This window comes from Scyliorhinus torazame, chromosome 6 (genome assembly GCF_047496885.1).
Source record: "Scyliorhinus torazame isolate Kashiwa2021f chromosome 6, sScyTor2.1, whole genome shotgun sequence".
Classification (NCBI taxonomy): Eukaryota; Metazoa; Chordata; class Chondrichthyes; order Carcharhiniformes; family Scyliorhinidae; genus Scyliorhinus; species Scyliorhinus torazame.
This window is the reverse complement of record NC_092712.1, coordinates 255,569,443-255,581,653: the sequence shown is the minus strand read 5'-3', so window position 1 is coordinate 255,581,653 and position 12,211 is coordinate 255,569,443. Positions and strand designations below refer to the sequence as shown.

General features: G+C 45.0%; 1 protein-coding gene across 7 annotated transcripts in view; it reads left to right on the top strand.

The window, feature by feature from the left end:
• Positions 1–7,441, top strand: part of LOC140425375 (zinc finger protein 40-like) — a 324,458-nt gene extending 317,017 nt beyond the window's left edge. For 6 of the 7 annotated variants that reach the window (XM_072509579.1, XM_072509575.1, XM_072509576.1 and 3 more), the window contains one exon: positions 5,771–7,441. In XM_072509579.1, coding sequence (XP_072365680.1) covers positions 5,771–6,922 — 1,152 coding nt within the window. In that variant the 3' untranslated portion in view covers positions 6,923–7,441. The remainder of the gene's footprint in view (positions 1–5,770) is intronic. The other variant, XM_072509578.1, reaches the window with a different exon arrangement.
• The last annotated feature ends 4,770 nt before the right edge of the window (positions 7,442–12,211 follow it).

The window sequence follows — 12,211 nt, the reverse complement described above, 5'->3', positions numbered from 1 at the left end:
CCTGGAGTATTGTGTTCAGTTTTGGTCTCCTTACTTGAGAAAGGACGTACTGGCACTGGAGGGTGTGCAGAGGAGATTCACTAGGTTAATCCCAGAGCTGAAGGGGTTGGATTACGAGGAGAGGTTGAGTAGACTGGGACTGTACTCATTGGAATTTAGAAGGATGAGGGGGGATCTTATAGAAACATATAAGATTATGAAGGGAATAGATAGGATAGATGCGGGCAGGTTGTTTCCACTGGCGGGTGAAAGCAGAACTAGGGGGCATAGCCTCACAATAAGGGGAAGTAGATTTAGGACTGAGTTTAGGAGGAACTTCTTCACCCAAAGGGTTGTGAATCTATGGAATTCCTTGCCCAGTGAAGCAGTAGAGGCTCCTTCATTAATGTTTTTAAGATAAAGATAGATAGTTTTTTGAAGAATAAAGGGATTAAGGGTTATGGTGTTCGGGCCGGAAAGTGGAGCTGAGTCCACAAAAGATCAGCCATGATCTCATTGAATGGTGGAGCAGGCTCAAGGGGCCAGATGGCCTACGCCTGCTCCTAGTTCTTATGTAAAATGCACTTCACACTTATCCACGTTAAACTCCATCTGCCACATTTTGGCCCACTCTCCTAACCTCTCTATATCCATTTGTAAGGTTCTTATTCCCTCATTGCAACTTACTGTCCCACGTATTTTTATGTCAACTGCATATTTGGCGTAGACCTTTCTATCTCTGTATCCAAGTCATTAATATAGAATGTAAATAGCCGGGGCCCCAAGGACCAGCACCCTGTGGCACCCCACTAGTTACATCTTGCCATCCAGAAAAAGACCCATTTATCCCGACACTCGGTCAGTCTTCTATCCAAGCTAATAGGTTACCGCTAATCCCTTGTGAATTAATATTCTGTGCAGCACCTTATCAAACGCCTTCCGGAAGTCGAGATATACTTTAGTAGCACAAGTGGATAGAACTGTGGCTTTACAGCACAGGGTCCCGGGTTTGATTCCCTGCTGGGTCACTGTCTGTGCAGAGTCTGCACGTTTTCCCAGTGTCTGCGTGGGTTTCCTCCGGGTGCTCCGGTTTCCTCCCACAGTCCAAAGACGTGCAATTAGGTGGATTGGCTATGCTAAATTGCGCTTAGTATCCAAAAAGGTTAGATGGGGTTATTGGGTTTCGGGGGTAGGGTGGAAGTGAGGGCTTAATGTGGGTCGGTACAGACTTGATGGGCCGAATAGTCTCCTTCTGCACTGTATGGTCTATGTTCTATGTTCTTAAATGTACAGGATCTCCATTATCCACTTTGCTTGTTACATCTTCAAAGAACTAAAGCAAATTACTCAAAAATAATTTGCACTTTATAAAACCACGCTGACTCTGATGGATCGCGCTTTGGTTTTGCAAATGTCCTAATATCACGTCCTTGATGATTGATTCTAACAATTTTCCAACAACAGATGTTAAACTATGTAATTTCCCACATTCTGCCTCCCTCAGTTTCTGAATAAGGGTGTTACGTTACCATTTTTCCAATCCACTGATATCTTTCCCATGTCCATGGAATTTTGGAATATCATAACCGATGGATCCACTATCTCTGCTGCCACTTCCTTTAACACCCTAAGATGTAGGCCATCAGGCCCTGGGGACTTCCCAAGATTTTGTTGAGTACCATTTTCCTATTGATGCTGATTCTTCCAAGTTCCACCCTTTCTATTACCTCTGAATTGCCCGTTCCTATAAGAATGGTACTCTTGTCCTCCACAGTGAAAAATGAGGCAAAGTATTGATTTTGCATCTTTGGCATTTGTGTTCCCCACTATTAACTCACTGGTTTCATCTTCCAAGGAACTAACAATCACCTTAGCGACTCTCTTCCCTTTTATGTATCTGTAGAAGCTTTTGCTATCCTTTTTGATATTCTGTCCTAGTTTTTTCCCGTAATTTGCCTTGGCTCGTTTTATTTTTCCCTTTTTTTAATGTTTGAAAGTTTCCTAATCTTCCAGCCTGCCACTGGCCTTTGCAATATGATATACCTTAATTTTTGTCTTTGATGTCCTTGACCTCCTTGTTGAGCTATGGATGTTTTTTACCCCTTTTCCCATCTTTATTCCTCACTGGGATATATTTTAGTTGTGAGGAATTAAGTATCTTCTTAAACAACTGCCACTGCTCATCAGCTGTCCTACCTTTTAGCCTTCCTGCCCAGTCTATATGGGCCAAATCATAGAATTTACAGCGCAGAAGGAGGCAGCTCAGCCCATCGAGTCTGCACCGGCCCTTCGAAAGAGCACCCTACTAAGCCCACACCTCCACCTTATCCCCGTAACCCAGGAACCCCCCCCCAACCTTTTTGGACACTAAGGGCAATTTAGCATGGCCAGTCCACCTATCCTGCACTTCTTTAGACTGTGGGAGGAAACCAGAGCACCCGGGGGAAACCCACGCAGACACGGGGAGAACGTGCAGACTCCGCACAGCGACCCAAGTTGGGAATCGAACCTCGGACCTTGGAGCTGTGAAGTAATGGTGCTAATCATTGTACTACAGTGCCACCCCTCAAGCCTATGTAATTTCCTTTATTTAATTCCAGAACACTAGTGTGGGACTCCACTTTCTTGCCCCCAAACTGGATCTTGAATTCTACCATACTATGGTCACTAGTCCCTAGTAGATCCTTAGCTATGAGGTCATTAATTAATTAATCCCTCCATTACAGAATACCAAATCGAGAGTAGTCTCCTCCCTGGTTAGTTCCCCAACATACCGTTCCAGGTAACAATCTTGCATGCATTATATGAACTCTGCCTCTGCCAATTTGATTCGTACAGTCTATGTGCATATTAAAATCACCCATTATTATTGCCGTACCTTTCTTGCAAGCCCCCAATATTCCCTGGTTTGTACTGTGCCCCATTGTAGAACTACTGTTTGGGGACCTATAGATTATTCCTATCAAGGATTTCTTCCCTTTGTTATTTCTTCTTTCTACCCAGACTGATTCGACATCCAGTACTTAATGTAATTTCTCATTACGGCACTGATCCCTTTCCTCACCAGCAGGGCCACACCACCTCCTTTTCCTTTCAGACTATCTTTCGAAGATACTGTGTACCCTTGGATATTCAATTCCCTGACATGGTCTTTCTGTAACCACGTTTCAGTAATTGCCACCAAGTCGTAACCTTTTGTTTCTATTTGTGCCAATAGCTCATTAAGTTTGTTATGAAAGCTTCTTGCATTTAGATACAAAGCTTTTACATTTGTTTTCATGTTAGATTTCCCTACTCTTCTATAATTCCTTGGTGCATAAAGACATTCACCTGTTCAATCCCTCACTTTTATTTTCTGTTAACTATCCGCCACATTGCTAACCTGCACTCTTACCACCTCCTTTAAATTGGGATTTTTCGTTTCTAGGCGCATAAGGGCAGGGGAGGAAAGAACTGGAGGGTTGATGATGGAGGAAATGGGGGGCTGAAGGGGGAGACTGGGGGGAATGAAGTGGGTTGAATGAAGGGGGGAGGGGGAATGAAGAAGGGAACTGGAAGGAATGAAGGGGAAGGCCCTGTGAGGGGGGACCTTGCTGGTGATCGGGGGGGGGGGGGGTTCTTCAGCTTTTTGAGATCAGGGCGCCCTTTACAAATGGCGAGATTAGGTCCTGTCCCCCTCAGTTCGAACACAGACCCTGATGTGCCATTGAATGGCACTGAAAACCCATTTAAGGCAACAAAAAAGTTTCTAAGTGGCATGTCGGGGTCGCTCCTAGCGCCAGCGGGAATCGCCCTGGTTTTCCTGCTGGCGGGAATACTTAGTCGCAGATCAGGAGAATAGTGACCATAACATGTCTCAGTACACTTAGATGTACCTCAATCAACCCTGGTGACTTTATCAAACATGAGCACATTCAGCCTATCCAATTCCTCCTCACTACCAATTTTTAGCCCATCCAATATCTCAACTGCATCCCGTATCATTATGACTTGGGCAGCATCTTCCTGGGTAAAGACAGATGAAAAGTACTGATTTAGTATCTCACACATTTCCTTTGTCTCTACATGTCACTGCCTTTGTGGTTCCTAATCAGTCCAATTCTTCCTTCCAGCTTTGACAGACTGTCACCCAGACTTGAAACGTTAGCTCCCTTCTCTCTCCACAGATACTGTCAGACCTGCTGAGATTGTCCAATATTTTTTGTTTCTTTCTTTTACCACCCTTCTACTATTTATATGCCTATCAAAGACTTATGGGCTCTCTTCCAGGTTAGTTGCCAATCTTGTTTCATATACTATCTTTTACTTCTCTTATTTTTTTTACAACCCCTCTAAAATTTTTTTATTCAGCCTGTATTCTCCGCCTAACACCTACACACCTTTCCCTGCTTTATAATACTCTCCATCACTCTTATCATCCAGGGAGTTCTGGATTTGTTTGTCCTATCTTTCCCCCTTCTGGGAATGTACCGCAATTGTGCCCAAAATCTCTCCCAAGTTAGTTCATTGATCTATTACAGCTTTGCTGGTCAGCCTTTGATTCCAATTTACCTGGACCAGATCCATTCTCAACTCAGTTGACCCTCCCCCAGTTAATTATTTTTACTCCAGATTGTTCCTTACCCTTTTCCAACCCAAACCTTATGATAAGGTTCTCCTCCTGACACTTGATTCATTTGACTCTTATCATTCCTTAGAACCATATCCAACCTTCTTCAGTGCTCCAGAAATATACTGATCTAGAAACTTATACTGAATGCACTCAGAAATGCATTCTCCTCTCTACACTATTACTATTTCAATCTATTTAGGATAATTGACGTCTCCCATTATAAACTACTTATTGTTCTTGCACCTTTATTTGATTTCCTTGCAAATTTGTTCTCCAATATCTTTCCTATTGGATAGTGGCCTACCGAATACACCAGTAGTGTAATATCTCTATTGTTTCTTGGCTCTAAGTAGATTCTGTCCTTGTCCCCTCTAGGACATCCTCTCTCTCCAGCACTGTAACGTCCTCCTGTATCGGTATTGCTACCTCACTACCATGTGGGAGGAGATAGGAATGCATTGGAGAACCAGCACGCTGCCATTTCCCTAACCACCCTCCCATCCTCCAAATTTATCTCTTTGGAAACTTCCCCCCTATTTTCATGTGAAATCCACATGTATACACTTTTCAGTTTGGTTGCTGAACTGGAATTGGGCATCATAAACCTGTCACACTCTCTTTACTCCCTCCCCTTTTTATAGAGCAAGGAGTATTAACAGTGACCTATTCCAACATGGCAAATTGAGTTCAATATTTGGAACTTTCTTGGTCATCTATGCATTTTATCCCTTTGCAAACCTTTCATATGAAATAGCATAAGACCTTTTCAAATTTTATCTGTTCACTAGTGCCTGGACTTTCTGCTGTCCTTTCTTGGAATACCTTTTCAAACTTGAGTGACCATTGATTCCTCTGAAAATAAATTCAAAATTCAGCGATTATTGCAAAATTGTGGTTTAGGATTTGTTAATTGTGTATCAGTTATGTGTGGAAGGCATTCATAGAAGTTTCACTTGAGCACATATAAAGAAACATTTACTAAAATTGTGGTGTGTTTGAATTCAGAGGTCTATGTTTGTAATATTTCACTCTGCAAATAATGTAAGATTGAGTGATGATTGGCTCCAGTATCATCCACAAACTCCTGGAAAAGAATAAGAATTACTCTTTGGTTTCTGTGACTATTTGTGTCAATTTTTCTAAAAGTTTTAACTGAAGTTTTTTTAAATATTTAACCAGCAGATCCCTTTGTCCATCAGCCTACCTCTACACGTGAATAAAGCAGGAATAGTTGTATCCGCTTCTCCTGTGTCTAGCCCATGCAAGTTGGACAGCCAGCAACAAAGGCAGCAGGTAGAACATCAAGGATTGTTGGGAATGGAGCCTCCTTTATATCTCTTCAGCCACTTGCCTCTTCACTCTCAACAGCAGGCCAAGACGCCATACAGCATGGTCCCTGTGGGTGGTATCCAGTTAGTTCCTGCAGATTTAACTGCACACTCCACTCTTGTACCAATCCAGGCAAGACCAATGCAACTTACCCTCCCAGATGTTGATGTTATTCGCCAGACAGCTAACCTTCTTAACGAAGATACTGTGGAAATGGCTGGCAACATGAAGCATTTGGGTATTTCAGAGGCAAACAAGCTTTTGCCTTGTATTCCTTTGGGGCAAGTAAACCTATCTGGGTTGCAGAGTACAAGCAGCTCGAATTTTCAGACTGTTAATGCTTTAGGTGTGGAGTCATTAAATCTTTTGGGTTTGACAAGTTCAAATATAGGCCCTAAAATGTGCCCTTCAAATCTTTCAGTTAACGCTGTTGGAATTCAAGTGTTGACCTCAAACCCAGAAACTCAAAGTACACCATGCCCACAAACCCATGTTCCAGGAGTGCAAATCATGAAAGTCAAAATGCCTACTCTTGTACCATCCATCTGCACAGGGGCTGAAGGTCAAATAAATATCAAAATGCACAGTACAAGCAAACCTTGTGCAACTAGGACCGAACAGACACCAGTTAGCCTTCCTGTTGGAGTTGATGTTGATCAAGTGGCCTGCACACTATTCTCTCAGGTTTCTCCTCAAATTCAGGCATGTGGCCTGAAGGACTTGTCAGATGCTATGGACTGGAAACATGGACAGCCAAATAAAACTGACAGAGTGGAGGCATGTTCCACTAAATCCAGCTATCTAGAGGCATGCAATAACGAAACAACTGCTAGGGCTGTGATAAACTCTCACTTGGGGCACTTAAAGACAAATTCCGAGGCAGTGAATAAATCTACTGTTCAGACTATTTCTCCCAAAAAATACAGAGGGAAGCCTGCAGCTACTGTGCATTACAGCGACGTTAGCAGTGATGATGAAGACAGGCTAGTGATAGCAACATAAAACATTTTGCAGGAGCTTTTTGTGCAGCTATCGCTTGACCTTTTTTTAAAAAAAAAATGAACTTCATGATTTCTTACCAAACAAGCTCTCTTCCCCTGAAAGCACACTTTTTTGATGTAGATATTATGTTTGTGCAATTGTAAACTAAGACCAACTTAGATAAAATATGTCTTATTGTTCCTTGTCCGCTCCAGCCACTTTTGTACATGTTGTATAAACAATTGTGCCTTTCAAATTTCTTGCTTAGGAACTGTACAGATGAAATAAAAAAGTAGTTGCTTGTGCTTACGAATTTTTTAAAAATTTACAATGTGTAGTGTCATAGTATGGGAAATAACTACATGTTGCACTGATATTGTAAATTTCTATGGCTATGGGGCAGTCTTTTATGTACAGGCATAAATTGTATACCAGTTCATATTTATTGTATCCATTTTTTGATCCATGATCGTTTTTTTCTTCCAGGAGTAGGTTTACATTCAGACAAACTATCTCCTGAATAAACAAGGTCACATAAAATATTTGTTTACAGATATTGCACATTCTTCACTGAAATTTCAGGAAATCCAGTGTTTCATTGTGAAGCTATTCAGCAAAAGGGAAGACGAGACTTATAGGGAAGGGTGGGGTATTTCCCTCTGTCAATTCTCCAGCTTCCCTCTGCATTCTCTGCAGAGCCGGTTGAGGCATTTGCTCCTAATGAGCAGCAACTCCAACTGTGGCTGAGTTTTTCCATAGCCAATGTGCCCTGGAATAGGGCTTGAACCCAGGGCCTTCCAGTTCAGAGGCGAGAAAGCTCTCCACTGAGCCATTCAACCTCCCTCAAAATATTAATAAGTTAGGAGAACAAAATTGGCAAATTAATTTTAGCAGATAAATATTTTGTTCAGAACAAGAGGCAGATTATGGGCTACATGAGCAAAAGGATCTTGGAACACAGTAGCCAAATCATTAGAAGTAGCGATACAGTCTATTCAGTTCATTAAAAAAATTATAAGCCAAGCACTGAGATTTATTTCTAGAAGGATAGAATTGAAAACTATAGAAGTTATGCTAAACTTGAAGGGGCAAAAAAGAAGTATGAATTTCAGGTTAACAGACTCTGTCCCTTTTCTCCTGAAAAGAGAAAGCTGAGGGGATCACTTATTCAAGTTCTTTAAAATTATGAAAGTATTTAATACTGTAGACACAGCATTTCTATTTTTGGCAAAGAGAAAAACTAAAGGCCATCAGTATAAAAAAAGTCACCAAGAAATCAAATCATGGAATTCAGAAGAAGCCTCTTTACCCAGGGAGTAGTGAGAACGTGAAACTTGCTCCTGGGGAGTATGTTATAGTCATAGGAGTTTTACAGCCCAAAAAGAGGCCCTTCATCCCATCAGCTCTGCGCTGGCCATCAAGTACTTATCTATTCTTTTTTTAAAAATATATTTTATTAAAGTTTTTCGATCAAACAAAAATTTCCCATTTTACAACTTTGTAGTAATATATACATTGATCGTTTTTTAAATAAATAATATGCTAACTAACGGCAACTGCGAACAACAAAATAAGAAACAACAGAAATAGTAACTAAAATAGTAACTTCGTAACGTCTAATATAAATAACTAATATATAAACACACACACAAAACCCCTGAGGACCCAAATGAGCCCTCCCCCCTGGGTTGCTGCTGCTACCTTTCCTATTTTCCCTTATCGCTCTGCGAGATAGTCGAGGAATGGTTGCCACCGCCTGGTGAGCCCTTGAGCCGAACCTCTTAGTGCGTACTTTATCCGTTCCAATTTTATGAACCCTGCCATGTCGTTTATCCAGGCCTCCATGCCCGGGGGTTTAGCTTCTTTCCACATAAGTAGAATCCTTCGCCGGCTACTAGGGACGCAAAGGCCAAAACATCGGCCTCGCTCGCCTCCTGCACTCCCGGCTCATCTGCAACCCCAAATATAGCCAACCCCCAGCCTGGTTCGACCCGGACCCCCACCACCTTTGAAATCACTTTTGCCACACCCACCCAGAACCCATGCAATACCGGACATGACCAAAACATGTGGGTGTGGTTCACCGGGCTTCCCGCACATCTCCCGCACCTATCCTCACTCCAAAAAATCTACTCAGCCTTGCTCCAGTCATATGCGCCCTGTGTAGAACCTTGAATTGTATCAGGCTGAGCCTGGCACACGAGGACGAAGAGTTTACCCTACTTAGGGCATCTGCCCACAGCCCCTCCTCCCATTTTCCCTTCAGCTCCTCTACCATCGTCTCCCCCTCGTCTCTCATTTCCCTATATATATCTGACACCCTACCATCACCCACCCATGCCCCCGAAATCACTCTGTCCTGGATCTCTTGCGCCGGGAGCTGCGGAAATTCCCTCACCTGTTGCCTCACAAATGCCCTCACTTGCATATAGCAAAATGCATTCCCAGGTGGCAACCCATATTTTTCTGTCAGTGCTCCCAGACTCGCGAACATCCCGTCTCAGAACAAGTCCTTCAATTTCACAATTCCTGCTCGCTGCCAAGATTTAAATCCCCCATCTATCCTTCCCCGGACGAACCTATGGTTGTTCCTTATCGGGGACCACACTGAGGCACCCGTCACTCCCTTCTGTCGTCTCCACTGCCCCCAAATTTTCAGAGTTGCCACCACCACTGGGTTTGTGGTGTATTTTTTCGGGGAGAATGGTAACGGCGCCGTCGCCAGTGCTTTTAGGCTAGTTCCCCTACAGGACGCCATCTCCAGTCTTTTCCACGCCGCTCCTTCCCCTTCCCTCATCCGCTTACATATCATTGACACGTTGGCGGCCCAATAATAATCACTTAGACTCGGCAGTGCCAGTCCCCCTCTGTCCCTACTGCACTGCAGGAACCCCCTCTTTACTCTTGGGGTCTTTCCAGCCCACACAAAGCTCATAATACTCTTGTCCACCTTCTTAAAAAAGGCCTTTGTAATCAGTACAGGGAGGCACTAGAACACAAAAAGAAACCTCGGAAGGACCACCATTTTAACCGCCTGCACCCTGCCCGCCAATGACAGGGGCGCCATGTCCCACCTCCTAAAGTCCTCTTCCATCTGCTCTACCAGTCGTGCCAAGTTAAGCTCATGCAAGGTTCCCCAGTTCCTGGCCACCTGGATCCCTAAATACCGGAAATCCCTTGTTACCCTCCTCAACGGTAAATCGTCTATTCCCCTGCCCTGTTCCCCGGGGTGCATCACAAACAGTTCACTCTTCCCCACATTCAATTTATATCCTGAAAATTCTCCAAACTCCCTGAGTGTCTGCATTATCTCAGGCATCCCCTCCACTGGGTCCGCGACATACAACAACAAATCATCCGCGTATAATGACACCCGATGCTCTTCTCCTCCTCTAAGTACCCCCCTCCACTTCCTAGAGCCCCTCAGCGCTATGGCCAGTGGCTCAATTGCCAACGCAAACAGTAACGGGGACAGGGGACATCCCTGTCTTGTACCCCTACATAGTCGGAAGTGGTCAGATCGTTGCCTATTTGTAATCACACTTGCCACCGGGGCCCTGTACAGGAGCTGAACCCATCTAATGAATCCCTCTTCAAATCCAAATCTCCTCAGTACTTCCCACAGGTGGTCCCACTCCACTCTATCAAATGCTTTCTCTGCATCCATTGCCAACACTATCTCTGCCTCCCCCTCCGGTGGGGGCATCATCATCACCCCCCTCCGGTGGGGGCATCATCATCACCCTCAGCAGCCTCCGTATATTAGCATTCAATTGCCTCCCTTTAACAAACCCCGTTTGATCATCATGCACCACCCCAGGGACACAGTCCTCTATCCTCGTCGCCATCACCTTGGCCAAAAGCTTGGCATCTACGTTCAAGAGGGAAATAGGCCTGTATGACCCGCACTGCAGCGGGTCTTTGTCTCTTTTCAGGATCAGCGATATCGTCGCCTCCGACATCGTCGGGGTTAGTGTCCCCCTTTCCCTAGCCTCATTAAAGGTTCTCGTCAGAAGTGGGGCCAGCAGGTCCACGTATTTCCTATAGAACTCCACCGGGAACCCATCCGGTCCCGGGGCCTTCCCTGCCTGCAGTTCCCAATTCCTTTTACCACCTCAATCTGCGCTCCCAGTCCTGTCATCTCCTGTTCCTCAACCTTCGGGAACTCCAGCTGGTCTAGGAAACGCATCATTCCCTCTTTCCCTTCCAGGGGTTGAGCCTTGTATAGCCTCTCGTAAAATACCTTAAACACCCCGTTCACCCTCTCTGCTCCCCGTTCCATCTTTCCCTCCTCGTCTCTAACCCCTCCGATCTCTCTCACCGCCCCCCTCTTCCTAAGTTGTTGGGCCAGCAGCCGGCTCGCCTTCTCTCCATATTCATACTGCACTCCCTGTGCCTTCCTCCATTGTGCCTCCGCCTTACCCGTGGTCAACAAGTCAAAGTCCGTGTGCAATCTCCGTCTTTCCCTGTATAGCCCTTCATCTGGAGCCTCCGCATAGTGCCTATCCACCCTCAAAATCTCCCTCAACAATCTCTCCCTTTCTTTACCCTCTTGTTTCCCCTTATGGGCCCTTATGGAGATCAGCTCCCCTCTAACCACCGCCTTCAGCGCCTCCCAGACCACTCCCACCTGGACCTCTCCGTCATCATTAATCTCTAGGTACCTTTCAATACATCCCCTCACCCTTACACATACCCCCTCGTCCGCCAACAGTCCCATATCTAATCTCCAGAGTGGGCGCTGTTCCATTTCCTCTCTTACTTCCAGATCTACCCAATGTAGGGCATGATCTGAAATGGCTATAACCGAATACTCCGTTCCTGCCACGTTCGGGATCAGCACTCTTCCCAGGACAAAGAAGTCTATCCGGGAGTACACTTTGTGGACATGGGAGAAGAAGGAAAACTCTTTACTCTTTGGGCTAGTAAATCTCCAGGGATTCACTCCTCCCATCTGCTCCATAAAGCCCTTAAGCACCTTGGCCGCTGCCGGCCTCCTCACGGTCCTAGATCTGGACCGTTCCAGCCCTGGGTCCAGGGTTGAAGTTCCCCCCCACCCATTACCAACTTTCCCATCTCCAGGTCCGGGATGCGCCCCAACATACGCTTCATAAAGTTCGCGTCATCCCAGTTCGGGGCATATACATCCACCAGCACCACCGCCTCACCTTGCAATCTGCCACTCACCATCACGTATCTACCCCCACTGTCCACCACTGTGGTCTTCGCCTCAAACAATACCCGTTTCCCCACCAGTATTGCCACCCCTCTATTTTTCGCATCCAAGCCCAAGTGGAATACCTGTCCCAC